Source organism: Bubalus kerabau, chromosome 6 (genome assembly GCF_029407905.1).
Source record: "Bubalus kerabau isolate K-KA32 ecotype Philippines breed swamp buffalo chromosome 6, PCC_UOA_SB_1v2, whole genome shotgun sequence".
Classification (NCBI taxonomy): domain Eukaryota; kingdom Metazoa; phylum Chordata; class Mammalia; order Artiodactyla; family Bovidae; genus Bubalus; species Bubalus kerabau.
Genome location: NC_073629.1, coordinates 120,789,582 through 120,817,575, shown reverse-complemented (window position 1 = coordinate 120,817,575; position 27,994 = coordinate 120,789,582). Strand labels below are relative to the sequence as shown.

Below are 27,994 nucleotides of genomic sequence, written 5' to 3'. Positions count from 1 at the left end.
CTGACCCCAGACGGCTGTTTGGGACTGAGCTGAAGAATGAGCTAGCTAAGCTGCCTTTGTCCTTGCCTGGCAGACGCTGGTCAGTTTCCTTGGTGTTTCGGTGGACAGCGGTCCCGCTGGCTCTCTAGCTCCTCATGGAGGATGGGGGTTCGACGGCCTCCATGGAGGACCACCCGGGCCCGGGCCGGAGGCCCTCCCTGCCAGTGCCCCCGGAGGGCCCCGCCGCGCCTTCCGCCTCGGAGCCCGGCAGGTCCGGGTCCTCAGTCCACAGACACTCGAGCAGGAGGACCGGGCTGTCGAAGCTCTGCCAGAGCCGTATTGCACTGTCGGGTAAGCAGCCTCTCTCTGCCGGCCGGGCGGTGCCTGTGCAGGACGGGGCCACGCGGGCCTCCTCGCTTGGTGACTCTGCTCTGACGGGAAGTGGGGAAGGCCTGCTGTGACTCTGGAGCAGACGAGACACTCTCCTCATCCAGGCGGGGCTGAGATCGGCCTGAGGGCCCAGATCCAGCCAGGGGAGAGCGCTGCTCTGCCAGGGCAGCTCCTTGTGGGAGGGTCCCCCTTGGGGGCAGCAGGTGGGAGTTGGCTGGAGCTGGAGGAGCGGGCTGGGGGGAGGGAGGTGCAAAAAGCAGAGGAGGACCTGGAGGGGCTGGGTGAGAACGTCCCGCTTGCCAGAGTGGACTTTCTGGAATGATGGTGAACGACCCTGCGGCCGGGGGCCCTGGAGGGCAGTGGGACAGCGGGGAGCTCAGCGTTCATGCTGCTGTGTGGGGGTCTTGGCGGACCCGGGGGGCGCTGGATGCCCGTCCAAGTGCTAGTCAACGCTGTAGTCCCGTCGTCCTCGGGCCCCCTGCGTGAGCTCGAGGCGGGGCCGGGTGGGGTCTCACGCGTCCCTTCGCTTTCCAGAGGAGAGGTGGAGCTCCTACTGCCTGTCGTCACTGGCCGCCCAAAACATCTGCACGAGCAAGTTGCACTGCTCGGCCACGCCCGGGCAGGCGGACCTCACGGGGTCCCTGGGCAGCATGTCCTGCTGCTCCCTGCTGCGGGGCTTGTGCCCAGGGTGGTCCACGCCTCTGCTCCCGGCCCCTGTGTGCAACCCCAACAAGGCCGTGTTCACCGTGGATGCCAAGACCACAGAGGTGCGTGCTTCGGGGTGTGACCCAGCCGCGCGCTTGGGGTCTCTGGCCTCAGCTTACGGCCGCAGAGGGCGCCCGGTGCGTCAGTACAGTTAGGAGAAAGGCCGCAGCTGCCTCTGCAGTGGCGAGAGCGATGACTTTGGAGACCTCAGTATGAATCTGTCTGGACAGATCGAGTCCTCCCATTGATGCAGACTCGAGAGGGGGTGGTGCATCATGTAATCTCATTTGCTGAGCGTGGAGAGCCAGGATTTAAAGCAAATGCGTTTGCAGGATGCGTGTTTGTGTGCACAGAGCTGAGGCTTTCAGGTGGGTGGGCGTGGGCTGGCCGGCAGCTCCGCGCCCGTCTTGCTGGGGGAAGCCGGCCTGGCTGCGGTCTCCGTACCGCCTGCTGCACTGCGGGCAGCGCTTTCTGTTTCTCTGGGATGGTGGAGCCGGGGTGGCTCTGCTGAGAGTGCCGACGGCGGGGCGGGGAGCGAGGCCTGTGCCGCCTTCCCTCGGCTGTTCAGGGGGCGGAGGAGCTGCTGGTGACACGGGGCCCTCCTCTCTCTGACCGCAGATCCTGGTGGCCAACGACAGGGCCTGCCGGCTCCTGGGCCACAGCAGCCATGACCTGATCGGCCAGAAGCTCACGCAGTTCTTCCTGAAGCCGGACCCCGACGTGGTGCAGGCCCTCAGCGAGGAGCACGTGGAGGCTGACGGGCACGCCGCTGTCGCGTTCGGCACCGTGGTGAGTGCGGGCCTCTGGGCTGCCGGCGCTCACAGTCGGCCGTCTCGCCGTCGGCCCTGGCGTAGGGGGCGGCTGGGCAGGGGGTGGGCGTGGGGGAGGCCACGTCAGTAGAGACGCTGCACCTTCCTGGTGCTCCTTGAGGAGGAGCGCACTGGCAAGCCTGCAGGGCCCAGGCCAGGCTCCGGGGAGCTACAGTTCTGTCGTCTCCCGCTCTGTCTCCATGCCCCCTGTCTGGTGGTGTTGGGGGCTGGCATGGCTGCAAGGGCTCCCTGGAGCTCTAGGCTCTCCCGTGTGTGTATCCAGACTGGACGTTGACAGGCTGCGTGTTAACCTGCGTGTTAAATGCTGAGCCCTGAGACTCAGGCCCTGAAACAAGTTAGATAGGACCACGTACACCCAGAAAATCACCCGCGCACGGGACGAGCGCCGAGAAGGAAATGTAAAGACTCAGCATGTGGGGGTGTCTTTTCTTTGAGAAGCCTAGCCGCCACATTGCCCTCGCTTTATTACCGTGAAGTGGGGTATGAGAACACGTGCTCTTCTGATGGGCCACTCACTCAGAGGCCGTATGGCCAGGCGTCGGAGGCCTTGTTTGCGCTTTGCTTAATTTCTGTCCGGGAGGCGGGTGAGCAGCGGGCAGGCGTGCCCGCGGGCCAGGCTTGGCCGCTCTGAGCCCCTCTGTGCCCCAGGTGGACGTTGTGAGCCGCGGCGGGGAGAGGATCCCGGTCTCCGTGTGGATGAAGAGGGTGAAGCAGGAGCGCAGCCTCTGCTGCGTGGTCGTGCTGGAGCCTGTGGAGCGGGTCTCAGCCTGGGTGGCGTTCCGGAGCGACGTGAGTCACGTTGGGTTCCCAGCTGCACGTCACTTTACCACTCGGGGCCCCCCCCCGGCAAGTCAGCATGTGGTGTCCCCCGGGGCCTTCGGGCAGGAAGAGGGCCTGGGGCCTGGAGGGTGAGCCGGCTGCCCTCCTGGTAGCTGCACTTGGGCAGGGCATCCGGCCTCCCTGGCCTCTGTTCCCTCACCTATACACACGGGATGCGAGCCTGGCCCCCCAGCGGATGGGCGTAACACTTGGATAAAGCCATACATCGCCCCCTTGGTGGTGCTGGCACGCAGGCCGCACTCAAGGCCGGCGCGGGTGTGCTAGTTGTGTGCGTGGTCCCTGAGCCTCCAGCGTGAGCCGGGCTTCTGCGGGTTCCTGGGGGAACATGCGTTTGGGAACATCTGGCAGGGGACGGGAGACGGTGTTCTGGGGGTGGCTGCCTTTGCCCCTGCACTTCCAAGGGTGGGGCGGGGGGAGCACCCACAGCCTTGCCTTCAGCTGGAAGGCACGGAGGCTCAGTGAGGTTTAAAGCTGAAGCGCAGGAAGCATGGGTCACGAGGCTTAACACCGGCTTTTCCTCCCAGGGCACCGTGACGTCCTGCGACGGGCTCTTCGCGCACCTGCATGGCTTCGCGTCTGCGGAGGAGGTGGTTGGGCAGCGCATCACAGACCTCATCCCTTCCCTGCAGCTCCCCTCTCCTGGCGAGCACGTCCCCATGGTAGGTCCTCAGGGCAGGACCCGGGCCACTGGCGCTGCCCGGCCAAGGCTGGGCCCTGTGGCCGCTGGAGTCTCTCTGTCCCGTGTCGGTCGAGTTCTTAGACCCAGCTTCATGAGCTGACAGCAGGGGCGTCTGCACTGTGGTTGTGGCCGAGGCTCCGAGCTTCTGCGACGCCCGCCTGGCCACCCCTGCCCCCGGTCCCCTTCCTGGAGCTCCTGTTGGGGCCTCTTTATTGAGAGGTCTGGGGGCTCGTGGAGCAGGAGTGACTGGTGGGCGTCGTCTCCCGCCCAAGTCAGGACTGTGGGTCAGGTGGTGGCGCTCGCTCGGCAGCTCTAGGGGCAGTGGGGGTTCGGGTGGGGGTGGCTCTCTTCTCGGCTGGACCCCCCAGTTCCCAGGGGCCTGTTTCACAAGTACCGCACGGCCTTCTCATAGTGATTGCGCTGCCGGGATTCACCGGATTAGCAATCAGCGGCCTGCAGGCTCAGACGGTCAGGGGTGGTCAAGCTGCGGTGAGGTCAGCTCTGCTGCTGCAGGAGATAGACCCTGCCAGGGTGTCGTGGGCTCTCCCTGGCTGTCCTCTGGCTTCTGGCTGAGAGCCGGGCCCTCCAGGGAGGTGGGGTACTGGCTTCAGTCCCTCTAGGTTGATGGAAGCCTCCCCTCCCGCATCATCCTCTCTTTATGCTCCTTGCTCTGTCCTCAGCGGACCTCCTGAAGCCTGACGCTGTGGGGCTCAGCTGGCGCAACCACTGTGGGGACCGTTCGGCAGCCTCTTTTGCTTAACTCTGGTGTGCTGGCGTAAGTCCTTTTGGACATGCCACGTCACTTCAGTCGTGTCCTGCTTTTCGCCACTCTGTGGACTGTAGCCGCCAGGCTCCTCTGTCCATGGGATTCTCCAGGCAGGAATACTGGAGTGGGTTGCCATGCACTCCTCCAGGGGGTCTTCCGACCCAGGGATTGAACCCACGTCTCTTCTGGCTCCTGCATTGGCAGGCAGGTTCCCAGCGCTGCCTGGGAAGCCCTTGCTTAACTCTGACCATAAGCACACTTCTGCCCCACCCCAGGCACACATCCAGAGGAGGTGTGTGTGCCAGGAGGCGTGTGTTTGTGTGTGCCAGGAGGCACGCGCACACGTGTGTGTGTGCGCCAATAGGCATGTGCAGGCACACTCCCAGCAGCTCCGCGCTGGATCCACCTGTCACCTCTGCCGCAAAAGAGGCTGTGCCCCTCTTTCCTCAGGGCTCACTGGGGCCCGGGGTCTTACCAGGGGAAGCCTGGGGTCTTGATTCCACCCCCGGTCAGGGTGCAGGGCTGGTGCAGGGAGCTCCCCCATGTTCGGGCCTTGGGCCCCTGCAGATCTTGCGGGGGAAGCCTTAAAAAGGAGGCAGGCAGCACTGGGAGAGGGGTAGACACAGGCCTGGGGACCGGCTGTCTCGAGAGCAACAAGGAGCTGACCAGGAAAGCCTGTTAGATGCTGCTCTTGTGGGATTTGCTCAGGAGAGCGGACAGGTTCTGAGCATTTAAAGCAGAGAAACACGATGGAGGACTTGGCTGTGTGGATGATGGGGACCGTGGAGGCAGAGCAGAGATGGACAGACCACCTGGAGGCCAGCAGTCTGGGGAGCCCCAGCCCCCCACCTGCAGAGGCGGGTGCTGGCGGCCTGGTGGTCCAGGTGGGGAGTGGGCAGGCACTCGCTTCCTGCAGGGTTGGGAGAGGGGCCCGGCTGGTCCTGGCACGTGGCTTGATGGCCCGTGTGCACCGTGTTTGGGCTGTTCTGGAGTGGGGAGTGGCCGTGCTGGCTTGGGTCCCAGCCCAGCCACGGCTCTTGGTCAGGTCTCTGCCATCCCTAGGGTTGGGGGGGGGGGGGCGGTGGGGAGATGAGGCAGGAAGAGCAGGATGGAGGGTGGGTGTCCCGGGGGTGCCCGCCGAGCAGCAAAGCGTCACAGCTTGGGCCACTGGAGGTGCCGCGGTGGGCACAGTGGCGTGTCTTTCTTCCAGCACCTCAAGATTCAGAGATCCGTTGGAAGAGCCAGGGATGGCACCACCTTCCCTGTGAGCCTGAAGCTAAAGTCCCAGCCGGGCAGCGAGGAGGCTGCAGATGGCGAGGCGGCCCCTGGCGGGGGCTACTCAGCATCCATCTGGGTGTTCTCCACCATCAGCGGGCTCATCACGCTCCTGCCAGACGGGACCATATACGGCATCAACCACAGCTTTGCCCTCATGCTGTTTGGTTACGGAAAGGCTGAGCTCCTGGGCAAGGTGGGCCGGGAGCTGGGCCTGACCCCCTCAGGCCTGTGCGCCCTGCCTGCTGCTGCAGAGGCTGGCTTCCCTGGGGACTTGGGCCCAGAGAGTGGGGCCTCTGCCTTGGCCCCACGCCCTGCCTGTGCCCGTTTGTCTGGACCTCCGGCAGAGCCCTTGTGTGCCGGGCGCCCCGCAGGAGAGGGAGGGGCTCTGCCCAGAAGCCTGTCCCGCACGAGGCCTGGCCTGAGTCCCTGCAGGGAGGTGTCACAGCCTGCACGCCCCCTCCCACCATCCGGGGGCGGTGGTGGGTCGGCTCGGAGGGGCCGTCTCTGTAACCTCTTTCTTGGGCTGCGCTGGGCTCTGAGGGTAGGCGAGCCTGTCAGGCCACCTGAGGGGCCCTCCCTGGTGGTCTCGGCGGTCCTCCAGGGCTTCTGGGGAGGCGCATGGGCCCCCACTTGGTGGACGGGTGGTTCACACTGGAGGGAGAGGCTGCTGTATGCTGTGTCACTCGGCACCTGAGCAGCCCCTGCCCCTGGCCCCATGCCTGGCTGGCCCGGCTCTTGAGGTGGGTGCTGGCCTGGGCTCCCCATGCCTTCCACTGAGCACCTCGATGCCCATGGGCAGCCATCGCCTCTCGCCACCCTTGCTGGGGCCAGCACTGCACGCCAGCCAGCCAGCCAGAACTTTAAGCAGAGCCTCAAAAGAGGTCCTTCCCTGTTTTCTAATAGAAATGCTAGTTTGAATTAAATGAAACAGTTCAATTGAAGTCAGCGACCACATAGTTGGAGTACTTTCTGGACAAGGGCATCCCGCAGGAACGTGGGGACACCGAGTCCTTGCAGGGAGTACATGAACGCAGGCTGCTTAGGGTTTGCTAAGGGAAAGAGGAACTAGTTACGATTTCCATGGTGGGTGTCGGGGGTGCTCGGACCTGCCGAGAGGAGCCTGACCCGGGGCCGTCCCGTACCCCGTCCGGGCTGCTCGCGTCCTGACCCGGGGCCGTCCCGGACCCCGTCCGGGCCTGCTCGCGTCCTGACCCGGGGCCGTCCCGGACCCCGTCCGGGCCTGCTCGCGTCCTGACCCGGGGCCGTCCCGGACCCCGTCCGGGCCTGCTCGCGTCCTGACCCGGGGCCGTCCCGGACCCCGTCCGGGCTTGCTCGCGTCCTGACCCAGGGTCATTCTGGGCCTCGTCCAGGCCTGCTCACGTCCTCTGCTCTCTGCCCAGCCGGGGCCTCGCCGAGTTCTGAAGCACCCTTTGTTCCCTAGAACATCACCTTCCTGATTCCCGGTTTCTACCACCACATGGACCTTGCCTACGACAGCTCCTTCCCTCTGCGGGACCTGTCCAGCTGCCTGGACGCTGGCAGCCAGAGTGGGCCTGGGGTCAGCACGGGGGACAAACCTGCGGGCACAGCCCAGGGTGAGGACAGCCCCCTCCTCCTCCCGGGCCACCCTCTGCACGGGAGAGGAGCTGGAGCTGGGGGCGGGCGTGGGCGTGTTGGGGGGGCGGTGGTGGCGTGGGGACCCTGTTCTGTGGACTTGGCGTCTTCTCTGTCTCCTGTGGGCCTTCCACGTCCCGGGGGATGGGGCGCTTGCGTGGGTCTCACGGCTGTGTTGGCGCAGAGTGCAGGATGGAGGTGCCGAAGTGAGTCACGTGTGCCTGCGCCCGGCGGCACGGCTGGTCGGCAGTCTTGCTGTGCGAGTAAGTGACGCAGCTTCCTGTGAGCAGCTGAAGGCGGGACTGACGTCAGGTCCATCCCTGAGGCAGCAGTCTTGGAGGATTTGTTTAGTTTTGTCTATTCCCAGTGGTTTTTTTTTTCTAATTTACTTAGTTATTGTTAGCTGTGCAGGGTCTTTGTCGCTGGGCAGGCTTTTCTCTAGCTGTGGAGAGCGGAGGCTCCTCTCTAGTCAAGGTGGAGGGCTTCTCGCTGCAGTGGCCTCTGCTGGGGAGCAGCGGCTCTCGGGTGCCTGGGCTCCAGTGGCTGAGGCTCGTGGCTCTGGCTGCAGCTCGCGGGATTTAGATCGCAGGCTCAGCAGCGGTGGTGCCCGGCCTCACCGCCCTCGGCACGCGGGCTCGTCCCAGACCAGGATTCCTTACCCTGAGCCACGAGGGAGGCCTTCCAGTGCTTTTAACTGAACGTTTAAGATGCCTCCAATAAAAGCCCCGAGTCCACACCGTGATGCTGTAGGAGCGTGTGAGGGGCACAGCGCGGGGCTCCTGCTGTGTGGGCCCCTCTGTTCTCTGCAGGTGGAGCCCCGGGAAGCAGAGGCCCAGCGGAGGCTCCGGCAGCCTCCAGGGAGCTCACTTCCACTCCAGGAGGCTCGGCCGGGCGCCCTGGTGTCGGCTCGGGGGCCCTCCCAGGTTGGCACCATGGGTGCTGTCACCTGCGGGCGAGTCTGTGGAAAGACCTGGACTTGGAAACACCAGTGGATCTAATACAGTCAGTGAGGGGAAACGTGACTGTGGTGTCTGACGGGACGTGAGCTCTCCCTGTCAGACGGTGTGTGTCGGGCCTTAGGTGTGAACGTGTGGTGTCTGATGGGATGTGAGTGCTCCCTGTCAGATGGTGTGTGTCGGGCCTTAGGTGTGACTGTGTGTGTCTGACGGGACGTGAGCTCTCCCCGTCAGGTGTGTGTGTCGTGCCCGGGTGGTGTTGGGTGTCTCCCCGTCAGGTGTGTGTGTCGTGCCCGGGTGGTGTTGGGTGTCTCCCCGTCAGGTGTGTGTGTCGTGCCCGGGTGCTGTTGGGGCGTCTCCCCGTCAGGTGTGTGTGTCGTGCCCGGTTGGTGTTGGGGCGTCTCCCCGTCAGGTGTGTGTGTCGTGCCCGGGTGCTGTTGGGGCGTCTCCCCGTCAGGTGTGTGTGTCGTGCCCGGTTGGTGTTGGGGCGTCTCCCTGTCAGGTGTGTGTGTCGTGCTAGGTTGGTGTTGGGGTGTCTCCCTGTCAGGTGTGTGTGTCGTGTCCGGGTGGTGTTGGGTGTCTCCCCGTCAGGTGTGTGTGTCGTGCTAGGTTGGTGTTGGGGTGTCTCCCCATCAGGTGTGTGTGTCATGCCCGGGTGGTGTTGGGTGTCTCCCCGTCAGGTGTGTGTGTCGTGCCCGGTTGGTGTTGGGGCGTCTCCCCGTCAGGTGTGTGTGTCGTGCTCGGTTGGTGTTGGGGTGTCTCCCCGTCAGGTGTGGGCATCATGCTCGGTTGGTGTTGGGGTATCTCCCCGTCAGTTGTGTGCATCGTGCTCGGTTGGTGTTGGGGTGTCTCCCCGTCAGGTGTGTGCGTCGTGCCCGGGTGGTGTTGGGTGTCTCCCCGTCAGGTGTGTGTGTCGTGCCCGGTTGGTGTTGGGGCGTCTCCCCGTCAGGTGTGTGTGTCGTGCTCGGTTGGTGTTGGGGTGTCTCCCCGTCAGGTGTGGGTGTCGTGCCCGGGTGGTGTTGGGTGTCTCCCCGTCAGGTGTGTGCGTCGTGCCCAGTTGGTGTTGGGTGTCTCCCCGTCAGGTGTGTGTGTTGTGCCCGGGTGGTGTTGGGTGTCTCCGTGTCCTGCAGCACCTCCGAGCGCCCGGCCTCCCCCCGGGCACTGCGCCCCAGTGCGCACAGGTTCAGCAGCTGTGCTTGTGGCTTTAGTTGGTCTGTGGCGTGTGGCTCTCGCTCCCTTACCGGGGATACACCCACCCCCTGCTTTGAAAGAGCAGGTTTTCACCAGTGGACAGCAGCGATGGCCCTGGGTTCAGTTTTTTAAAAGATGCTTCATCAGGCTGCTGACTCTGAGTGACCCCTTTTCTTAACGTGGGATTTCCTTCATTGTATCTGGGTTTTTCTATCTGCAAAGACTCATTTTTGCGTGTCTGTTTTTTTTCTCTGTCACTGACACCCTTTTCTCTTTTTCCAGAATCTAAGTTCTCTCAGTGTGTGTGACTTGCACTCTTTGTAGGAAATGGGCGGGCGGCGCCGCAGGAGCTCTGCCCTCGTGGTCTCGAGGGCGGGCCTGTGGGCATCGCACGCTTGCCCGTGGCGCCTGTCCGCCACTCCTGCCTGCGGGGGCCGGACTCTTCCTGGGCACCTCCCCTGTGCAGGCCACTGTGCAGCACGGACATCACGCCCCTGCCAGCCCGGTCACTGTGCTGTCCCAGCCCTGCTGTAGGCTGGCACTCTATCTGGCCTCTGGAGCCTGGGCAGAGCCAGGTGGCATAAGCATAGCAATGAGGCGGAGAAGACCCCACACTCCAGAGGGAGACAGAGCTGGGGAGGCTGTGCCTCCTTGGGCCCTCAGGCCAGAAGGAGCGGGCGGCCTCCTGGGCAAGGGAGCAGGCTGGGCATGGCGGGGAGGCCAGCAGACCTGAGGCGAGGTGCAACCTCAGGCCACAGGCCTCTGGTCCTCTCCTGGAGTCAGAGAGTGGAGCTCTTGGGGGCTGTCAGCAGTGAGGGGCCCAGGCCCGGGCTGGGAGCCAGGGCTGTGCTGTGGGCGTGGGCCTGGCAGCATTTCTGCCCCTGCCCAGTGGACAGGAGGAGGCTTTCAGTGGCATGTGCCAGCCAGTGGGAAACACTCTTTTTTGCCAGATGCAAAGGTGGACACCGAGACCCCAAAGCCAGCGGAGAGCCAGGACACATGCCCCATGGCCCCCGGGGGCTCCCTCCCCGCCTCCCCGCCGGGGTAAGCCCTCCAAGGGAGGGGCAGGTGTGTGTGGGAGGGGAGGGTGCTCTGGCCGTGATGACGGAGGTGGCCCCGGTGCCCCACATGGCCGTGCCGCCGCCTGCTTTACGGGGAAGGAAGCATTTAGTCAGGATCCAGCGAACTGGTCCCAGCATAACTTCCCCGTTTGCTGTGCATTTTTAAACAACACAGTATTCCATTCAGAGGAGCAGGGCTCAGTTTGGAAAACCCGGGAAAGTAGGAGTGAGACCCGCTTGTTCAGTGGTCACAGTCCTGCTGCGCAGCGCTTCTGTGTTCTCAGCCAGGTTCTCGTTTTGAAAAATCCCTTTGAGACTGAGTGGCAGCAACGTGCCCGCCTCGCTGGGTCTTCTCCTCTGCCCCTGGGAGGCCTGCTCCCGCTCCGCTTGCTGCCCCTCGCTGCCCCGGGGTCAGGACGCAGGTCAGCAGGGCCTGTCCTGAACCTGACCGGATGCACTTCCTCGTCTCTGGCTTCTTTTGCTAGCCATCGTGTGAGGTCCATCGGCACTGCACAGGTTTCAAGTTGTCTTGAAATGATGTTTTAAACCCGTGCTGTGTGAATGTGTGTGTTTAAGTACTGAGGCATAACGGTGAGCAGCAAAAGTGCCCCAGCTCTCCTCCAGACCACCTCCCGTGCCCTGGAGGCTGAGCCCTCGCTACACAGACGTGTGTGCTCGGACGCGCCCTCCCACACGTGTGCACGTGCTGGAGGCACCGTGCGTCCCCGGCGCAAGCCTGCCCCTGGAGCGGCGCCTCGGCCCGCACACGCAGCCCCTGCCCTTTGCGTCCAGCCCGGCTTCTGGCTTCGCTTCGGTGGCTGCAGCAGCATGGACCCACCAGTCCTGGCTGAGCGCGCGCACGGGGCAAGGAGCGGAGGGCCCTCCTTGGTTCCCCTGGAGAGTCCTGCGGCTCATAGCCGCCTCCACTGCCGAGGTCCTTGAGCGGGGCCTGCCTCTCGGTGCCTCTTCCTGGCCCTCTGCTGCATTGCTTACCCATCGCTGCACGCCTGTCCCCCAGCCAGGCCAGGCGCGGCCACTCTCTGTTGCCCTCGGGGCCACTGTCTGGCCTGGGCTGACCCAGGGCAGCGCCCAGCACTGTGCTGTGTGGCTGTTAGTGGCTGGGCTGGACCCCTGTCCGTGGCTCCGCAGTCACCTGGGGCCGCAGTGGCCTCTTCCTCTGTGGTCCCCCATCCCCAGCATGCCGGGGGCTCTGTGCTCTGGCTCCCAGGACCCCGCGCCCAGCTCTCCCAGCTCTGACTCCTCTCGCCCTCCCGCTCTGCGCTGTGGATCTGGTGGCGTTCGTAGCTGTCATGGTTCCTCCCCTTTCTCCCCTTGCCTCCCACTGCGCTGGGAGCCTGACCACCCTCAGCCCGGTGAGCGTGGGGACCGCAGCCTTGAGCACAAGGTCCTAGCGCTCTGACTGAGCCTGGGTGAGTCACTGCTAACTGTGGATCTGTCTGGAGAACATGTGACTTGGTGTTTCATCTTTTTAACTTTGTTATAGAAGTTCACCTTCTCTCCTGTCCTGTTCATGGTGGTAATCGCTTTGTGCTCGTCTCTGCTGGAGGGGGAGTCCATGTGATCTCCTCTGTGGCTCCTAAGTGACTGTGTCGTCCTGCATCACAACCCGCAGGGGGGACAGCATCCCAGGAGGAAGCCAGTCACCGCCAGAGCGCCCGCGAGACGTGCCCGAGGGAGGCCCATCCGCCCACAGCGGCTCATCGTCACCCGAGGGCCAGCGGCACTCCGTCTCAGAGCAAGAGCAGCCGGTGACAGAGGAGCACGTCAGCCGGGGCCTACAGCCGGGGAGTCGATCTGAGCTGGGGGACACGAAGCCGTCTGCTTCCCAGGAAGACTCCGAAGCCGCCATCCCCGGTGCAGACGGGAGCGCTGGGGATGAGACACACGGCCCATGTCAGGAGGCGCGGGCGGGGCGGGGCGGCACCAGCGATTCAGGCCAGGGCCCTGACGCTGCCACGGCCGCACCCCACACCGAGGGTCATCTGGCCGGGCAGGACTCCCAGGGGGAGCAGAGCGTGCTGCCAGGAAGCCCGCGCTCGGCCCCCAGCGCCCCGGGGACGCTGCAGCTCTTGTTCTCGATGCCGCCTTTGGACGAGCCCTGGCTGGGGGCGCAGCAGGACAGGGAGGAGCTGCATACGTGCCTGATAAAGGAGCAGCTGTCCGCCTTGAGCCTCGCGGGGCCGTGGGGCGTCTCCTACGCCGAGCTGGTCCTGACAGGGCAGCCCCCACCCCCTGCCCCTGCATCCTTGTCGGACCTGAGAGCCACAGACCCACGGGGCGGCCGCTCGGGCAGCTCCTCGGCTTGCTACGCCCTGGCCACCGACCTGCCCGGTGCCCTTGAGGCTGTGGAGGTCCCGGAGGCTAGCGAGAATTCGTTTTCCTGGAACCTCAAGGAGCTTGTTTTCAGGGACTGGACAGACCGAACTTCTTCCAACTGTTCATGCGCCACGTCTGAACTCGGGGGCACACCCTCGCCTTCGCTGGTGGGCTCGGACGCAGACGTGGGTGTCCTGCCCAGGCAGCGGTCAGACGTGCTGGACGACCGGGAGCTGCTGCTGCTGACCGGCACCTGTGTTGATCTGGGTGGGGGCCGGCGCTTCCGTGAGAGCCGCCTGGGCCTGGAGGAGACAGAGCTGTCCCAGACCTGCCTGGTGTCCTCCGAGCACCAGGACGTGAACGGCCCCGACAGCCCGAGCTGTGTCCCCCCCATGCCGGGAGCCGGCCCCGAGGACGAGTGCCCATTGGAGGCGCCTGGGCTGAGCTTCCAGGTCACCTCCACGCCCGTGAGAGCCGAGGACCCCAGCCCTGCACCCCTCAGGGCAGCTGACCTGCAGCCGGAGATCCAGGAGGGCACCTACACGGGGAGCTGCTACCACCGGGATGGCTCGCAGCTGAGTATGTGCGGGTGGGTGGGGCAGGCGGGGGCCTGGTCTCCTGCTGCCCCCAGAGTGGGCTCTGTGGGGCTGGGGGGCCTCCTCATCCTGGTGTCTTGGAGGGCTTCACCCCCGGAATAGTGTGGCAGAAATGATGAATTATATTAAGAAAAGAACCTGAAGTTATAATTTGCCTCTTGAAAGTTAGGACCTCAAGCGCGTGTGCTGGGGGGCAGGCCGGGGTCCCGGGCGCTGTGTGCGGTGCAGCAGGGGGTGGGGTCCCAGAGCCCCGGCCTCGGCAGTCCCGCCGGGAGGGGAGGTGGGGCTCAGATCTCCACAGGCTGTCGGGCTTCAGGGGCAGCCAGGTCTGGGTGAGCACTGAGCCGGCCCTCCCGTCGGCAACCTGTGTCCTCTGGGGTGGGGAGAGCCTCTGTGTGGCTCTCCACACTGTCTTCTGACATTCTGGGTGAGGTTTGCCACGTGTGGGATTTCACGTCTGCATGTGGTCCGTGTGCAAGGAGGCTGCCCGCCCGGAACCCCCGCTCCGGGGCTGGCGGTCAGCCCTTGGCTTGTCGCTTTTATTTCCCTAATTTCCCAGCGGTGCTGCATTTCAGCCCGTCGTTTTCCTCACTGCCAGTTTCCTGGCATTGACTACAGGGCTTTTTTCCTAACCTCAGAAGAGTTTCACGAGTAATATATGTTATTTCCAGAAATACTAGAAATAAAAGGCTAAAAAGAAGAAAGTAAAAGGACCTGTAAACCCCCTGCCAGGAAGAAGATAGTCACATTGCTTTGCTGTGTCCCCAGGAGGCTGTGTCCACAAGCACCTGTGCCCACTGGGGTGCTGTGGTCTGCACCGTGTGCAGAGCGGGTGGCACTGTGTGCGTGGCTCTGTGCGTGCAGGGTGCTGGGCAGCTTCTCTAGGCTCATCTGCGTTGGTGGCTGGGGGCGGGTCCCCCGAGTCACTTGGCCTCTGTCTGCCCCTGGCCCTGTGCTGGGGAGGTGCGGCCGCTGGCCTCACCACGCCCTTCTGCGGGCGCGGGGGCCCTGCCCGCACGGCTGTGGGGCTCAGTGGGGCCCGGTCTCGCCGCCCTCCGCAGGTGTGCAGTTTGAGGTGCGGCGCGTGGAGCTCCAGGGCCCGGCCGCCCTCTTCTGCTGCTGGCTGGTGAAGGACCTGCGGCACAGCCGCCTGGACTCGGCCCTGCACACCCGCCTGCTGCTGGCCAGCCTGCCGAGCTCTGCCCACTCCACCTGCGAGCCGTCCGCCGCCAGCCTGGGGGAGGTGGGTGTCTGCGGACGGCGCCTGCTGTCCACCTGCCCCTCCCGTCAGAGCCCCGTGCCCTCCAGGGCGGGAGAGGCTCTGCGTGGCTCCCCACACTGCTGTCCGACCTGGGTGAGGCGCGAGCCGCACGTGGCTTCCAAGTCTGCATGTGCTCCGTGTGCACGGTGGGGCCTGGTGAGCGCCAGTTTGGACTGGCACATTGAGGCCCTGGGTGTGCCCTCTGGAGAGCAGTCTCGGGCTGGGGACCCCAGGGGCCCGAGGAGTGGGCGGGGCAGTGGCTGCCGCTCTCCCTGCCCGCTGCGTGCAGGGGGCCGCGGCCGCCTCCGCTGTCCCTGCTTCAGCGTGCTGTGTGTGGCCTCTCAGGCTTGCCTTTGTGGTCACAGGTGCTTGGAACCAAGCCCTGGTTTGAGGAGCCCCCCAAGGCCGTGGAGCCGGAGGGGCTGGCGGCCTGCGAGGGGGCGTACTCCCTTAAGTACAGCACGCTCAGCCCGATCGGCAGCGGGGCCTTTGGCTTCGTGTGGACGGCGGTGGACAAGGAGGCGAATAAGGAGGTACTGGGCTCCTGAGGGCTGGGGGGTCTGGGTGCTGGGGGGTGGCCATGATGCACCTCACACCCTCCCTCCCAGTCCCACTGTGGGTAGACCTGGGGCGTTTGGTGACCATGCTGCCTGTCCCTGCAAACCTCCAGGCCACCCGGATGCCCTGGGCCTTGCCCGCTGCTTCCTGGGAGGGCCTGTGTGGCACCTGTCGCCACGCTTCTCGTCGCTGCCGGAATCTGCCTCGGCTGCAGGCTTGGCTGGACAGCAGGGGGTGTGTGTGAAAGTCGTGCTGGTTTTAGTGATTCTGAGTTGATCTGTCTGGTCCTCTGCTGGCACTGATGACTGTGCCGCCTTCTCTGCTGTTTACATCTCCTTGCCTTCTTTTCCTTCCTGCTGTCACCTTGGCTTGGACCTGCAAAGCCGTGAGGAGTAACAGGTATGGTGCCCAGCCTCCTGGTGGGCCTCTGCCCCCTCCAGTGACTCCTTTCATTTCTCGATAGATACCTTTTGTTTGAGGCTCTTTCATCTCTTGATGGATGCTTTTTGTTTGAGGCTATTTCATTTTCAGTTCACTTTTTTTTTTGATTTAAGGAATAAACGTTGACTTAGGCCAAATGACTTTTTAGCATCTATTGCAATGATCATGTACTTGTTTCTTTTATTAATATGTGAATAACCACAGTCAACTTTTATTCGTAGACTCAATCCTTTATTGCCGTATAACATTTTTTTAGTGTGTTGCTGAACTTGGCTTGCTAATATATATTTTTTAATATTTATATTTTTTTGGCGGCTCTGGATCTTAGTTGCAGCACGTGGGATCTGTTAGTCACAGTTTGTGCTATCTAGTTCCCTGACCTGGGATCAAACCCGGGCCCCCTGCATTGGGAGTGCAGAGTCTAAGCCCCAGGACACCAGGGAAGCCCCCTGGCTTGCTAACATTTTTATCTGGGATTTTCTGCTTTACATTCGTGTGTAGGTGAGCGTTTTCCTTTGTGCGCGTCAGCTGTGTGGGGCCCGCGGAGCCGGGGACGTCAGTGGCGGTGCTGCCGTGCCGTCGCGTCTGTGGGTGCTCCTGGCCAGGGCTGCTCCCCCTGCTCGCCTCACTCTCGTGGCACATTCTCTCCTCTTTGCTGGACTTGCCAGAGAATTGCTCATGTTTTTCATCAAGTGTTTCTTTTCTTTATGTTGCTTTTCTGGTCCTTTGTGTAAACTTTGCTGTTTTCTAGCTTCTTGGATTGAGTGTGTGTTTCTAAGCTGTGACTTAATACTGAGCTCTGTGCTGTGTGGGGTTTTCTGAGTGTGCTCACACTCCCTAAGGTTTAAACACACTGCTCTGGGCGTCACGGGCTTCTTGGCTGACTCGTTAAGTTTCTGTTGCCATCTTTATTTATCCGTGGGTGGTCACCTCATTCTTGGTCTGCATCAGCAACCCAGCAGGCACTGTGGGCTTCCTTTTTCTTTTTTTGTGGCCGCATCACACCATTTTTTCCATGTATTTGTCTTCTGTCCGCCCATCTTGTGGAACTCTCTGGTTAGTTCTCCAAACCAACATGATTGACATTTTTGTTCTTTTTTTTCCAGTTCTCAGGCCTCTTATTTCATTTTCTTGGCCGGGACATCCAGTCCTCGGTTGAGAAATTGGGGTGACCTGGGGTATCTGGGGAACACCCGCTCCGAGACCTCCAGGGCTGGTCTTGCCATCAGCCCACCCAGGTCCTCCATTACCCCCACCCTGCCGCTGTGCAGGTCGCGCAGGTCCACTCGGGACTTCCGGCTGGCTGCCGATTTGCTCCTGGCCCCCTCAGGCTGGACGGTTGTTATTAGGTTTCCTCTTTCACGTCCCAGGACTCGGGGGGAGGTGGGGGTTAGGTTGGAGTGAAGGCGCCACAGCTGCCGGGGGGCCGGCGGGAGGGGCTGCGGTGACACCCCGTCTCTCCCGTAGGTGGTGGTGAAGTTCATTAAGAAGGAGAAGGTTTTGGAGGACTGCTGGATTGAGGACCCCAAGCTTGGGAAGGTCACTTTAGAGATTGCCATCCTGTGCAAGGTGGAGCACGCCAACATCATCAAGGTGGGGCGCCGTCTCATGTCCGCGCCCGAGCGCGCTGCCTTGGAGGAGTCCCGGCAGGGCCGGGCCCAGCTCGTCCCTCTCTCTTCAGGTGCTGGACGTGTTTGAGAACCAGGGCTTCTTTCAGCTGGTAATGGAGAAGCACGGCTCTGGCCTGGACCTGTTTGCATTCATCGACCACCATCCCAGCCTCGACGAGCCCCTGGCGAGCTACATCTTTCGACAGGTAAGACCGGGCCTGGCCGCCTGGGCCCAGGACTCCAGAGTCAGTGATGCTGGACCCGGCCTCCGGTTTGGGGATGTTACTGAGTAGGACACGTGTTTCGAGAAGAGAATTCTACTGTTGAAGTAGAGAGAGTGAGGTTGGGGTTGGGGAGGAAGAGTGAGGCCAGGTGTCACCCTGGGGTGACTGGGGATGTGGGATGAAGATTAAAGTGTGTTTATATTCAAATGATCCCCACCCAGCCTCAGAGAAGAACCAGTGCAGCTCTCAGGCTGGGCTTGCAGGCTGTGCGTCTGATCTGAATCCTTGTCCACCATGGGGAGACCCTGCTCATTTGTACGTGGACCTCACTCGAGCCAGCGTCTCACAGGACTGCTGGGGCTAAATCAGAGAGTGCAGAGGCCCCCGTGCAGCATGCCCGAGTCAGGCGCACGGGAAGTGCTGAGTAGACGTAGCTGCCCAGTTAATTGACCTGCAAAGATTGTGGTTCTGGCCATCTCGGGATTTGTCTTGGTTTCTTTCGTGTCTATCCGTGTATTGATCTTAGTCTGTTTGTTATTTTTTGGAAAGGGAGAGTAGCCAGCTAAGTGGAAAGGTGTCCTGTGAAAGAGAAATTGGGTGTTGGGGTGGGGCAGGGGAGACAACAGTTCTTTGGTTTGGGGAATGTGGGAATTTCATTCCAGATGATTCCTTGCTCCCTGGAAAAGGTGGAGGGATGCCAGGGGGTGCGGGGTGGGGGGATGTGACCAGTTCACAGGTTTGCTCTTGTGCCGAGGTCCAGCCCCGGCTGATCCAGGGTATTCGAAGGAGAGACGGCTAGGCGACCTATTCAAATGTTAATTAGAGATAATAAAGAGTAATAGAATGAGGATAGCTCAGTAGGAAAATTCAGTGGAGAAAAGAAGCTGAGTGGCTTGGTTTACGCGGAAAATCAATATAACCCGTGACACCAGGTTAGCTCTGACCACGGAGGCCGCAGGCGCCCTCTCGAATAGCGGAAGGTGCCCCACCTTAGACACCTTCTCGAGTGGGTCTTAGAAGCCCAGGCAAATAAATGGTCGCAGAGGATATCCGCGCTCCAGATGGACACTCAGCTGGAAGTTAAAGGGAAGAATGACATGGGGAGACCAAGCGTTGGTGAGCAAGGCCCATAGCTTTATTTTCAACAGGGGCTTTTATACCCTAAGTTACACATAGAGGATAATAGGGGATGCAAAATCAGCAGTTTTTGATGCTTATCAAAAACCAGGGTTTCTTTCCTGCAGATTTATCGTATACAAATGGTTTAGGTGATTTACATCATCTTCTGGCCAGAGGCCTATTAACATTTTATGACTCTTGACAAGGACTTATCAACAAAGACTTATTTTCTCTAAGAGTAATTATTTTAAGGTTTGGCACCATCTTCCGAAGATAAGATTACGTTCCTATAGGGTGGATGTGTAATGGGTTTACAAAGGAAAGAATTTACTACCTTAAGGGTCTAAAGTTACTAACACTAAGGCCACTACTTATTTTTTCTACATACCAACTATATTAATTAATGCACATTCAAGGATACAATTCAGGGGATGTGAAAACTTGGCAACAAACATTGGCTCATCAATGAAATCTTTTACTAGTTTTATTCTGACAGTTTCTAATTCTCTGAGAGGCTCTAAGCTATTTGAATATCTTAAGCTTCCCGTGCCTCTGGAGGCTGGGAGACTGTAAACAATCGTATGCATAGCTGTAGGTGTCCGGGTAAACTTGTCAGGCGAGTTAGAGAGCCATCTGAGGGGTTTGGATTTAAACACTCCTAATTGCCCAGGAACTTTATTAATTGGAGCTGTAAGTTAACTCTTTGACAGAGAGAGTGAGATGGTGGTGGGGGACAGCCCCCAGTAAAGTCAGAGGTGAGAGCACAAAGCAATAAAGTAGGCAGACTCTGGTTTTTGGGGGGTAGATGCTCGAGAATATCCCGGGGCACTCCCGAGGCTCGATCCCGCCTTTGCGTCTGCCGAGCCCCCTTCCTCATGACCTTTGTCACGAGTGGAATGTCTCTCGCCGGCTCCCGGCACTCTTGGTTTCCTGGAGCTGACTTGGTTTCTAATAACAGCTTCCATGAACTGGTATTTCTTCCCCAAAGCTATGAATGCCCAGAAATTACTGGATTTCTGAAATTAAATTTCTGAGGCACCTACTTGTAAGTTTTGGTCATCACAGTTCTGCCCAAAGAATGCCACCTCTCCCTGTCTTCCTCCTCTGGAAGGTTATACAGGCATCTCCTTTACTTGATGGTGGAGGTTTGTTTCTAAAATCTTCATGGCAAACAGGTTTCCGTGTGACATGACACGTGGAGTCACTTACCCACAGCTGCTGCCTGACTGCTGTTCATTCAGGGCTGCTGATGCCGCTGACTCTGTGTCCGATACTTTTTAACTTCTGCAATAAGTCTCCCCAGCCCTTTCGTAAATCAGTGTGCGCAGTGGGCATCACGTGTAAACGTAGACTTGGCTCCACAGAACAGCAGTGTCGCGTGCAAGCGTGTGCGTTGCCTCCAGCTCTGGGTCGCGTCTGCTCGGTGCACGGCTCTCCTCTGTGCCGAGCAGCTTCTCACGCGGTTCGGGCTTGTTACTGCTTGAGCAGTTAATGACCCTCAAAGTTGTCCATATTCAGAGCAGCATGTGGTTTCTGCTTCCCACCTGGGCCTGATACGTACATGTGCCTGTGTGTATGTCGATGGATGTCCATACATGTGTGAGCGTATGTGTGAGTGTGTAAGCACAGACATCCGTGTGCGCGCGCACATCTGTGCAGTGCTCCATGTGCACACGCACACGCGTCTGTATGCAGATGTGCAGGTGTGCACATGTCTGCGTGTGTGGATGTGAGTGCACGTTCACTCATTCATTCTGGCTGAGCCAACAGCACTCTCAGTCTTGCTCGTGCTTAGTCTTTGCGACCCACTGGACCGCAGCCCACCAGCTCATCTGTCCCTGGGGGTTTTAAGGCAGGAGTACTGCAGTGGGTTGCCATTTCCTTCTCCAAGGGATCTTTCCAACCCAGAGATTGAACCTGTGTCTCCTGTGTTCCCTGCATTGCAGGCAGATTCTTTATCTGGTGAGCCATTGGAGAAGCCCTCTTTATGCAAGTTAATTAATTCAGCTTAGTTTGTCTGCCATTAATTGTTGCTTCTGACTCAAAGATATTCATTGTAAATGTAAAATCGTCTCTAACGACCTGAATGACTGTGTCCATGAAGTCACTGTGCTCATCGGTACAGCTGGTGTCCGAGTGGTGGGTGGGGTCGGAAGCCTTACTAATCGCGCTTAAACCTCACTGAGCTGCTACCGCTACTGACCCCTCGCCACTCGTGCCGGGTGGGCGGCGGCGGCACATCCCAGTGCCTGCCCTCTCGCGCTGCGGACAGTGCAGACTGATGCGCTTGCCCGTTTCCCGGGGAGTTCTCGTGAGGCCGCACCGCTGAAAGGCCGCAGGCGTTGGGGAAAGCATGGCTCCACCCTGCGCTGCTCTTTGAGAAGCTGCCAGAGCCTGGAAGTTGCAGCCTGGATACTGGGCTTCTGCTCGCAGCCCTGCTCGAGCTGCCCGATGAGCTCTGGGGAAATCACTGCCCCTCTGGGCCTTCGCCTGGGCCACTGCCCACACAACCCAGCCCACGCTCATTCAAGCGTCCACCACCGTCCTGCGGCTTCTGCTGCCGTCTGTCTGTCCTGCCTAGACGATCGCTCTGCCTGTCGTGGGGTGAGAGGATGTCTGCCGGGAGGTCGCTGGTGGCCCACAGACCGAGACCTTAGAAACTGTGTCTATGTGGCGCCCCTGGGAGTGCACGCGCGCGTCTACGTGGCGCCCCTGGGGGCGCACGCGCGCGTCTACGTGGCGCCCCTGGGAGCACACACGCACAGGCGAGGGGTCCTCCGGGCCGCACACGGGGTCCCTCTCGCTGACGGTGCCGCCTGCTATTCCTGGGGATTTGCCGAGGGGCAGGCCTGGTGGCTCGGATGGTAAAGAGTGTCTGCAACATGGGAGACCCGGGTTCGATCCCTGGGTCGGGAAGATCCCCTGGAGGAGGGCATGGCAACCCCCTCCAGTATCCTTGCCTAGAGAATCCCAGGGATGGAGGAGCCTGGCAGGCTACAGTCCACAGGGTCACACAGAGTCGGCTTCAGCTTCTTTCTTTCTCTGAGGTCTTGTGTTCAGTGTCCTTATCACAACGGTGGCCCCTGTTCCAGCTGGTGTCAGCGGTGGTGTACCTGCGCTCCCAGAGCATCCTCCACCGGGACATCAAGGACGAGAACATTGTCATTGCCGAGGACTTCTCCATCAAGCTCATTGACTTTGGCTCGGCCGCCTACCTGGAGCGGGGCAAGCTCTTCTATACCTTCTGCGGGACGATCGAGTACTGCGCGCCTGAGGTCCTCATGGGGAACCCGTAGGTATCCCGGGCAGGCAGCCTGCGCTCACACCTTCCGCGGCAGCAGAGGGAAGATCGGGTACTGCACGCCCGAGGTCCTCATGGGGAACCCGTAGGTGTCCCGGGCGGGCAGCCTGAGCTCACACCTTCCATGGCAGCAGAGGAACGATCGGGTACTGTGCACCCGAGGTCCTTATGGGGAACCCATAGGTGTGCACCCGAGGTCTTCATGGGGAACCCATAGGTGTGCACCCGAGGTCCTCATGGGGAACCCATAGGTGTCCTGGGCAGGCAGCCTGCGCTCACACCTTCTGCGGCAGCAGAGGGATGATCGGGTACTGCACGCCCGAGGTCCTCATGGGGAACCTGTAGGTGTCCTGGGCGGGCAGCCTGCACTCACACCACCCAAGGTCCTCATGGGGAACCCGTAGGTGTCCCGGGCGGGCAGCCTGTGCTCACACCTTCCGCGGCAGCAGAGGGAAGCGGCTTCAGGTTGTGCCTCTTTGTGATGAGGGTGCCGAGTGACAAAGTATGCTTCGGGAGGTCAGTGGGCAGGAAAAGGAAGCTCAGTCAAGGGAAGCCAGGAGTTCATTAGACTGCCTTCTCACCTTTTGTGTTTGGAGTTCAATATAATTAAAAGTTAAGAGACGATAAAGAGTCCCCGAATTTGGGACTCTTCAAAGGCATGAAGCGAATTTTTTTAGTTGTTTATTTTGATGCCAGCACCAGCAGGCTAGTGCGGTGGTGTGCGGTTGGGCTGGCCGCGTGAGGCATGAAGCGCTAATGCAGGGCCCGTGCTGGAGCTCACCCACTGCTGCTGGCGGCGCTGGCGCTGACCGGCTCGCCTCCGCGTCAGCTGGGCGTGGGGCAAGCCCCCTGCTCTTGCCGAGATGAGAAGCGGGTCCAGCTCTGTGCTGGGGGCCTGGCTGGGGCAGGACCCAGTCTCAGGGAGCTCAGGAGCGGGAAGGTCGAGACGGAGCTCAGGGGTTGTAGGGCTCCTCTGAGCATGGAAACGGTGCTCAGTGTTTGTGCCCTGAATGCGTAGATTTCTGTCTTGTCCACGTGCGATGGAACTGGTCTTCACCCGCATGAGCTGAGCTCCAGGCAGGTCTGACTGCGGGTGTTTCACTGTGCCTCTTTAACATGCCCTCTGGAGAAGCGTGGCTCTGACGTGTCTCCCAGGCAGGCTCGTGGTTAGAGCATTCAGGACCTTCACCGCAGGTTCTGCCCGCGTCTTTCCTCTCGTTTCCACAGCCTTCCGTCCCTGGGTGGGAGACTGGCCCCCACTGCTGTCGTAAGGACAGTCCTGTTGGCCCAGGGCCGCGCCTGTGGGCTCACGGGTGTCTGTGGCTGCTTCTGTGCAGCTGTGGTGGAGAGGGTTAGTGTCCAGAGGCCACGCGGCCCCAGCCTGCGCTCGTCACCGGCGCTTTACAGCAGGAGTGCTGACCCCTGCTCCGCTCTGCCGGTGTTCTCTCCTGGCCTCCAGCGTGCTTGCCATCTCTTTTCTGCTGAAGCCTCATTCTCCTGTTCTGGCATTTCCTCTCACTTCCTGAGCTCTGCCCTCATGATTGCCTCCCGGCCCCCTGCCCCTGGCTCCTGCCTCCTGGGGTCCCCGGCCCTCTGTGGCCCCTGGAAGGCAGAGGCTCCTCTTGGACCTCTGCTCACCAGCTCCCTCAGCCACCGCATCTGCACTCCTGTCTGATGAACACAGCTGCTCCCCAGGCTGCCCCCGCCCCCACCCACAGCTCCAGACCTGAGGGACCAAGCACGCTAGCAGCATGGGGCCTGGCCCTCTGTGCAGGAAAAGGTGGATTCACCCTGCTGGTCTGCTGTGGGCATTAGGGTTGAACCATGTAGATGGCTGGCAGAGGGCCGGCCTCTCAGAGCCCAGGGACGGTAGCTGGGAGGAGGGGATCTGTAAGCACAGAGGAGAACCAAGAGCACCCCGGGGCGCCATCCCCGAGGCCCGCTCCTCCAGCTGGCGGCTGCCTGGACTCCGCGCCCCACCGTCTCCTCCCTCCTGCTGCTGAGGGCTTGCTTCATCCTTACAGAGGCTCGCCTGTGCCAGTCTCACCTTGGGCTCCTTCAGGTCTCTTCTGAAGGGCAGGCTGCCCTGCTCTGACGCCGCCGTGGCTCCCCAGGTCCCTGGGGGCCTGGCGCTGCCTGCACTCCTGGGTGTTCCCTCCTCCTGCTCCAGGAGGCTCCCCAGCGGACACTGTGCTCGGCCCCTTGCCGCCTGCTGACTTGGTCTCTCCGCTGCTGAGTGGGCCTCTGCTTGTCGTCTTATCCCCAGTGGCTGGCGGGGGTGCCTGGCGGGGGGCGGACGTGGTTGAGGAGTGTGGTGCGTCTCGCTGGGGGTTGCTCTTGGATGACGTGCGGGGTCCTGGCTGTCTTGTGGGGCTGGCCCAGCGCCCCGAGTGCCTCCTCTTCCTCTGGCAGGTACCGGGGGCCAGAGCTGGAGATGTGGTCCATGGGGGTCACGCTGTACACGCTGATCTTCGAGGAGAACCCCTTCTGTGAGCTGGAGGAGACCATGGAGGCCGCAATAAACCCCCCGTATCTGGTCTCGGAAGGTGAGCTCGCACAGGCGGACATCCTGGGCTGGCTCCTGTCTCAGAGCAGCGCACGGTGTCACCCACACAGGCACAGCCGGCTCGCTCTCTCTTCCATTCCTCTCAGACTTCGATCTGAACAGAAGGGCAATTTGGAGGTGACTTTGATGTCATGACTGATCTTAGGGAGTTTGGACCGGAGGGGCTGTCTTCTGAGGGGCACACTGGCAGCCTCTGAGCATGGCCGCGGGGAGGGGGATGGACTTGACCCCCCACCACTTGTGTGGAGCCAGGGTTCTGTCCCTCCTGGAGCGCCTGTGAGCCGGCTCCCCGCAGAGCTATGAGAGCGGCTTGCATCTGCAGTGCCGAGCCCTGCCCGCGGGCCTGGATGGCCCCTGGGACCCATGCCTGGAGGAGCTCCAGGGAGCCGGACCACGGGGTTCTGAGGCCTCCCAGTCATGACATGTGATCCCAGAGTCCTCATTCATCACCACAGGTGGTGAGGTGACAGGCGCCCTTAGGCGTCAGGCCTGTACCTGGGTTCTTCGCTCAGGGTGGAGGCCCGAGTCTCAGTCCGTTCAGGTTGCCATGCCTACCCATCACAGGCCGGGGTTTACAGTGCTGACGTTTATTTCTCACAGTCTGGAGGCGGAGATCCCGAGGTCAGGGTACTGGCGGATTCCAGCTGGTAGACAGCTGCCTCTTCCTGTGTCCTCACCGGGTAGAGACAGGAGAGAGCAGGCCCTCTGGTGCCTCTGCTGATAAGGGCACTGAGGCTGGGGGGGTGGGGCACACCACCTCATCTGACCCCCTTCACCTGCCAAAGGCCCCACCTCCTACTATCATCACATGGGGAATCTGCAGGGGGCACAGTTCAGTCTAGAGCCACCTGGAAGAACTGTAGAGCTTTCCTAACGTTCTGGATCCCTGTGATAGTGGGGCTCTTGCAGCCTGCTGGTGCACCTGGGGCTGCTCCACCCTGGGGGTCTGCTCCACCTTCAGGGGCTGCCCCACCCTGGGGGTCTGCTCCATCTTCAGGGTCTGCTTCACCCTGGGGGGCTGCTCCACCTTTAGGGGCTGCTCCCTGGGGGGCTGCCCCACCCTGGGGGTCTGCTCCACCTTCAGAGGCTGCCCCACCCTGGGGCTGGGGGAGCTGCTCCACCCTGGGGAGGCTGTTCCACCTGCAGCGGGGTGGGAGTGGGCTGCTCCGAATTCTGCCCCCTGGGCTCTCAGGACAGTCACCTGGGCACTGAGGTCTGGAGTGGCCCCAGTTGCGGTGACACCCACACTGTTAAAGAAAGTGGGAGCCAGATGCAGACTCAGGGCTGGGGCTCTCCTCAGCACTCATGCGCCCTTCCCGTGGGGAGAGACCGGGGCTCCACAGCTGGCCACCTCCCTCCCCTCGCGACACATGATGCCTGTGTCCATGGCTCTGTGTCTCTAGAGCCCCAGAGGGCAGCCCACGTGAGGGCTCCTGCCCGCTGGTGTCATGAGCAGCGTGGGAGCTCGAGCACTAAGCTTTCATTTCAGGGGCCCCACACACCTCCCACAGCACTTCGGGAAGCATGGCTGGGGACCCGCCTTCCAGAAGCCCCACGGTGCTGGTCAGAATCGGAGGCCCAGGCCCTGCACTCGCACAGTGCGTGCCACCCACCCCCAGCCTGGGCCACCGTCAGCCCTCTGACCACATGCCCTTCCGTTCCCCAGACCTCATGAACCTCATGTCTGGGCTGTTGCAGCCTGTGCCCGAGCAGCGTACCACCTTGGAGAAGCTGGTGACAGACCCCTGGGTGACACAGCCCGTGAACCTGGCGGACTACACCTGGGAGGAGGTGTGTCGGCTAAACAAGTCAGGTGAGCAGCGCAGCCCGTGCACCACGGGCCAAGGGGGTCCCAGTCGCTCCCTGCCTCTGGGGGAGGGGGTCTCCCTCCTGCACACTGCCCTGGACACCAAGGTGAGGGCCCAGGGCTAGCCTGCTGCCTGTGAGCCGGACTCCAGAGGCCCTGAACACCCCCGGGGGCCTTAGAAGGTGGGTGAACGCCCGTGGGTGCCCGTGACAAGGACAAATCCACAGATGAGGTGGAGGCCTAGGGAGAGGGTTTGTGAAGTGCTGATGGCCAGAGCGGGGGCGAGGGAGGGGCGAGGAGGAGAGCGGAGGGCGAGGGAGCCGGGGCCCGCGGTGGGCCTGTGCGTCCGGGGCCCGCTGCGCGGGGGCTGTGTCTGGATGTGCAGCTCCGGCACAGCGGCAGGGTCCGGCGAGTCTCGAATGATGCCGGGTGGGCTCTGCAGGGTTCCTCTGGTGCCTTCTGCTCTTCAGAATACCTCCAGAGGGAAGCCAAGGGTTTCAGAACGCTGTTGCGGGCAGGTGACGCGGCCTACCTCTCTCCCCCTTCAGAGAGCAGAGCTCTGTCCACCGTCGGTCTGGAGCTGGACGGCAGGAGCCCCAGTGCTGCGGCTCGGGCCCCAGAGCCCCACCGGCCCTCGTGCAGCAGGGCGGGACCCAGAGCGCCGGCTGACCCGGCTCCCTGCTGCTCTCCGGCACTCGGTTAGGGAGGCATGGCTTTCTCAGGTGCCGTCCATTCAGAGAGGAAGTGCTCAAGAATTAGGCCTAGCTCATTTTCTAAAAACTCATCTGTTAGAACAAAAGCCAGTGATGCTGTACTATTCTAAGTTTACAAGATAGACATGGAATTCATTTTTTTTCATGGCCTTGAAAAAACATTCTAGTGTTTGAGTTTTGTACTATTAAAGGGCTTTTCATTTGTGAATTTCCAAAAGGCATATGAGAGGTTTTCAATTCTCTTTGTACTTTTGTATACGTGCCTGATTTCTGTTTCCTCTGATTTGGCGTACGCTTGTCTGATACGTGGAGTGTGGAGAACTGTTCGCCAAATGACCAAACTGTTTCCTTATTTCCTTGAACGTTTTCCAAATTAAAGCAGTTTTATTAGTAAACAATTACCCTGACTTGGACCACATGAATTCTTCTGCAGCGCTGGTACGGCAAGCACTTCATTTCCTTATTTTTCCATCTGTGCGTCTCCACGTGCCACAGCGGTTCCACCTTGGTCAGCTTGGGGGTCCCTCTTTGTGCCCAGCAAGTCTCTGAAGCTTGGCCAGTCTAAGGAGACTGGAGGGCATGGTGTGTCAGCCATTCCCCTTGTGCAGAGCTCAGCAGGGCTGGCCCATCATCTGTCTCTGCTCTGCTGTCCACCCCCACCCCTCCCAGCACCTCAGCACCCCATGACTATGCAGAGGTATCCAGCCCCGTGGACCTCCCACTCGTGACTATGTGGGGGCATCTGGCCCAGGGAGCCCCTGTGACTATGTGGGGGTGTCCGGCCCCAGGGAACCCCCTGTGACTATGTGGGGGCATCTGGCCCAGGGAGCCCTTGTGACTATGTGGGGGTGTCTGGCCCCAGGGAGCCCCCTGTGACTATGTGGGGGCATCTGGCCCAGGGAGCCCCCTTTGACTATGTTGGGGGGTGTCTCCCCCACCCCCGTGACTATGTGGGGGCATCTGGCCCAGGGAGCCCCCTGTGACTATGTGGGGGTGTCTGGCCCCAGGGAGCCCCCCGTGACTATGTGGGGGCGTCTGGCCCCAGGGAACCCCCTGTGACTATGTGGGGGTATCTGGCCCCAGGGAGCCCCCGTGACTATGTGGGGGCATCTGGCCCCAGGGAGCCCCCCTGTGACTATGTGGGGGCGTCTGGCCCAGGGAGCCCCTGTGAC

At 61.4% G+C, this 27,994-nt stretch overlaps 1 protein-coding gene across 2 annotated transcripts; it reads left to right on the top strand.

The window, feature by feature from the left end:
• The first annotated feature begins 80 nt into the window (after positions 1-80).
• On the top strand, positions 81-27,220 carry PASK (PAS domain containing serine/threonine kinase). Of its 2 annotated transcripts, none has more exons than XM_055586634.1 (17): positions 81-330; positions 904-1,136; positions 1,693-1,863; positions 2,553-2,693; positions 3,269-3,403; positions 5,400-5,660; positions 6,909-7,062; positions 10,179-10,272; positions 11,923-13,205; positions 14,284-14,465; positions 14,849-15,016; positions 16,950-17,075; positions 17,164-17,298; positions 21,528-21,727; positions 24,149-24,282; positions 25,969-26,115; positions 26,658-27,220. In XM_055586634.1, the coding sequence occupies exons 1-17, from the start codon at positions 135-137 to the stop codon at positions 26,810-26,812; spliced, it is 3,915 nt and encodes a 1,304-aa protein (XP_055442609.1). In that variant the 5' UTR covers positions 81-134; the 3' UTR covers positions 26,813-27,220. The 2 variants fall into 2 exon arrangements, with proteins under 2 accessions (XP_055442609.1, XP_055442608.1); XM_055586633.1 differs by having other exon boundaries at positions 26,580-27,220.
• Positions 27,221-27,994: the final 774 nt, after the last annotated feature.

Coding starts and splice junctions, on each gene's coding strand:
- PASK (XM_055586633.1), top strand. CDS start 135: ATGGAGGATGGGGGTTCGACGGCCTCCATGGAGGACCACCCGGGCCCG. Junction 1,137..1,692: donor TGGATGCCAAGACCACAGAG/GTGCGTGCTTCG, acceptor CTCTGACCGCAG/ATCCTGGTGGCCAACGACAG. Junction 15,017..16,949: donor ACAAGGAGGCGAATAAGGAG/GTACTGGGCTCC, acceptor TCTCTCCCGTAG/GTGGTGGTGAAGTTCATTAA.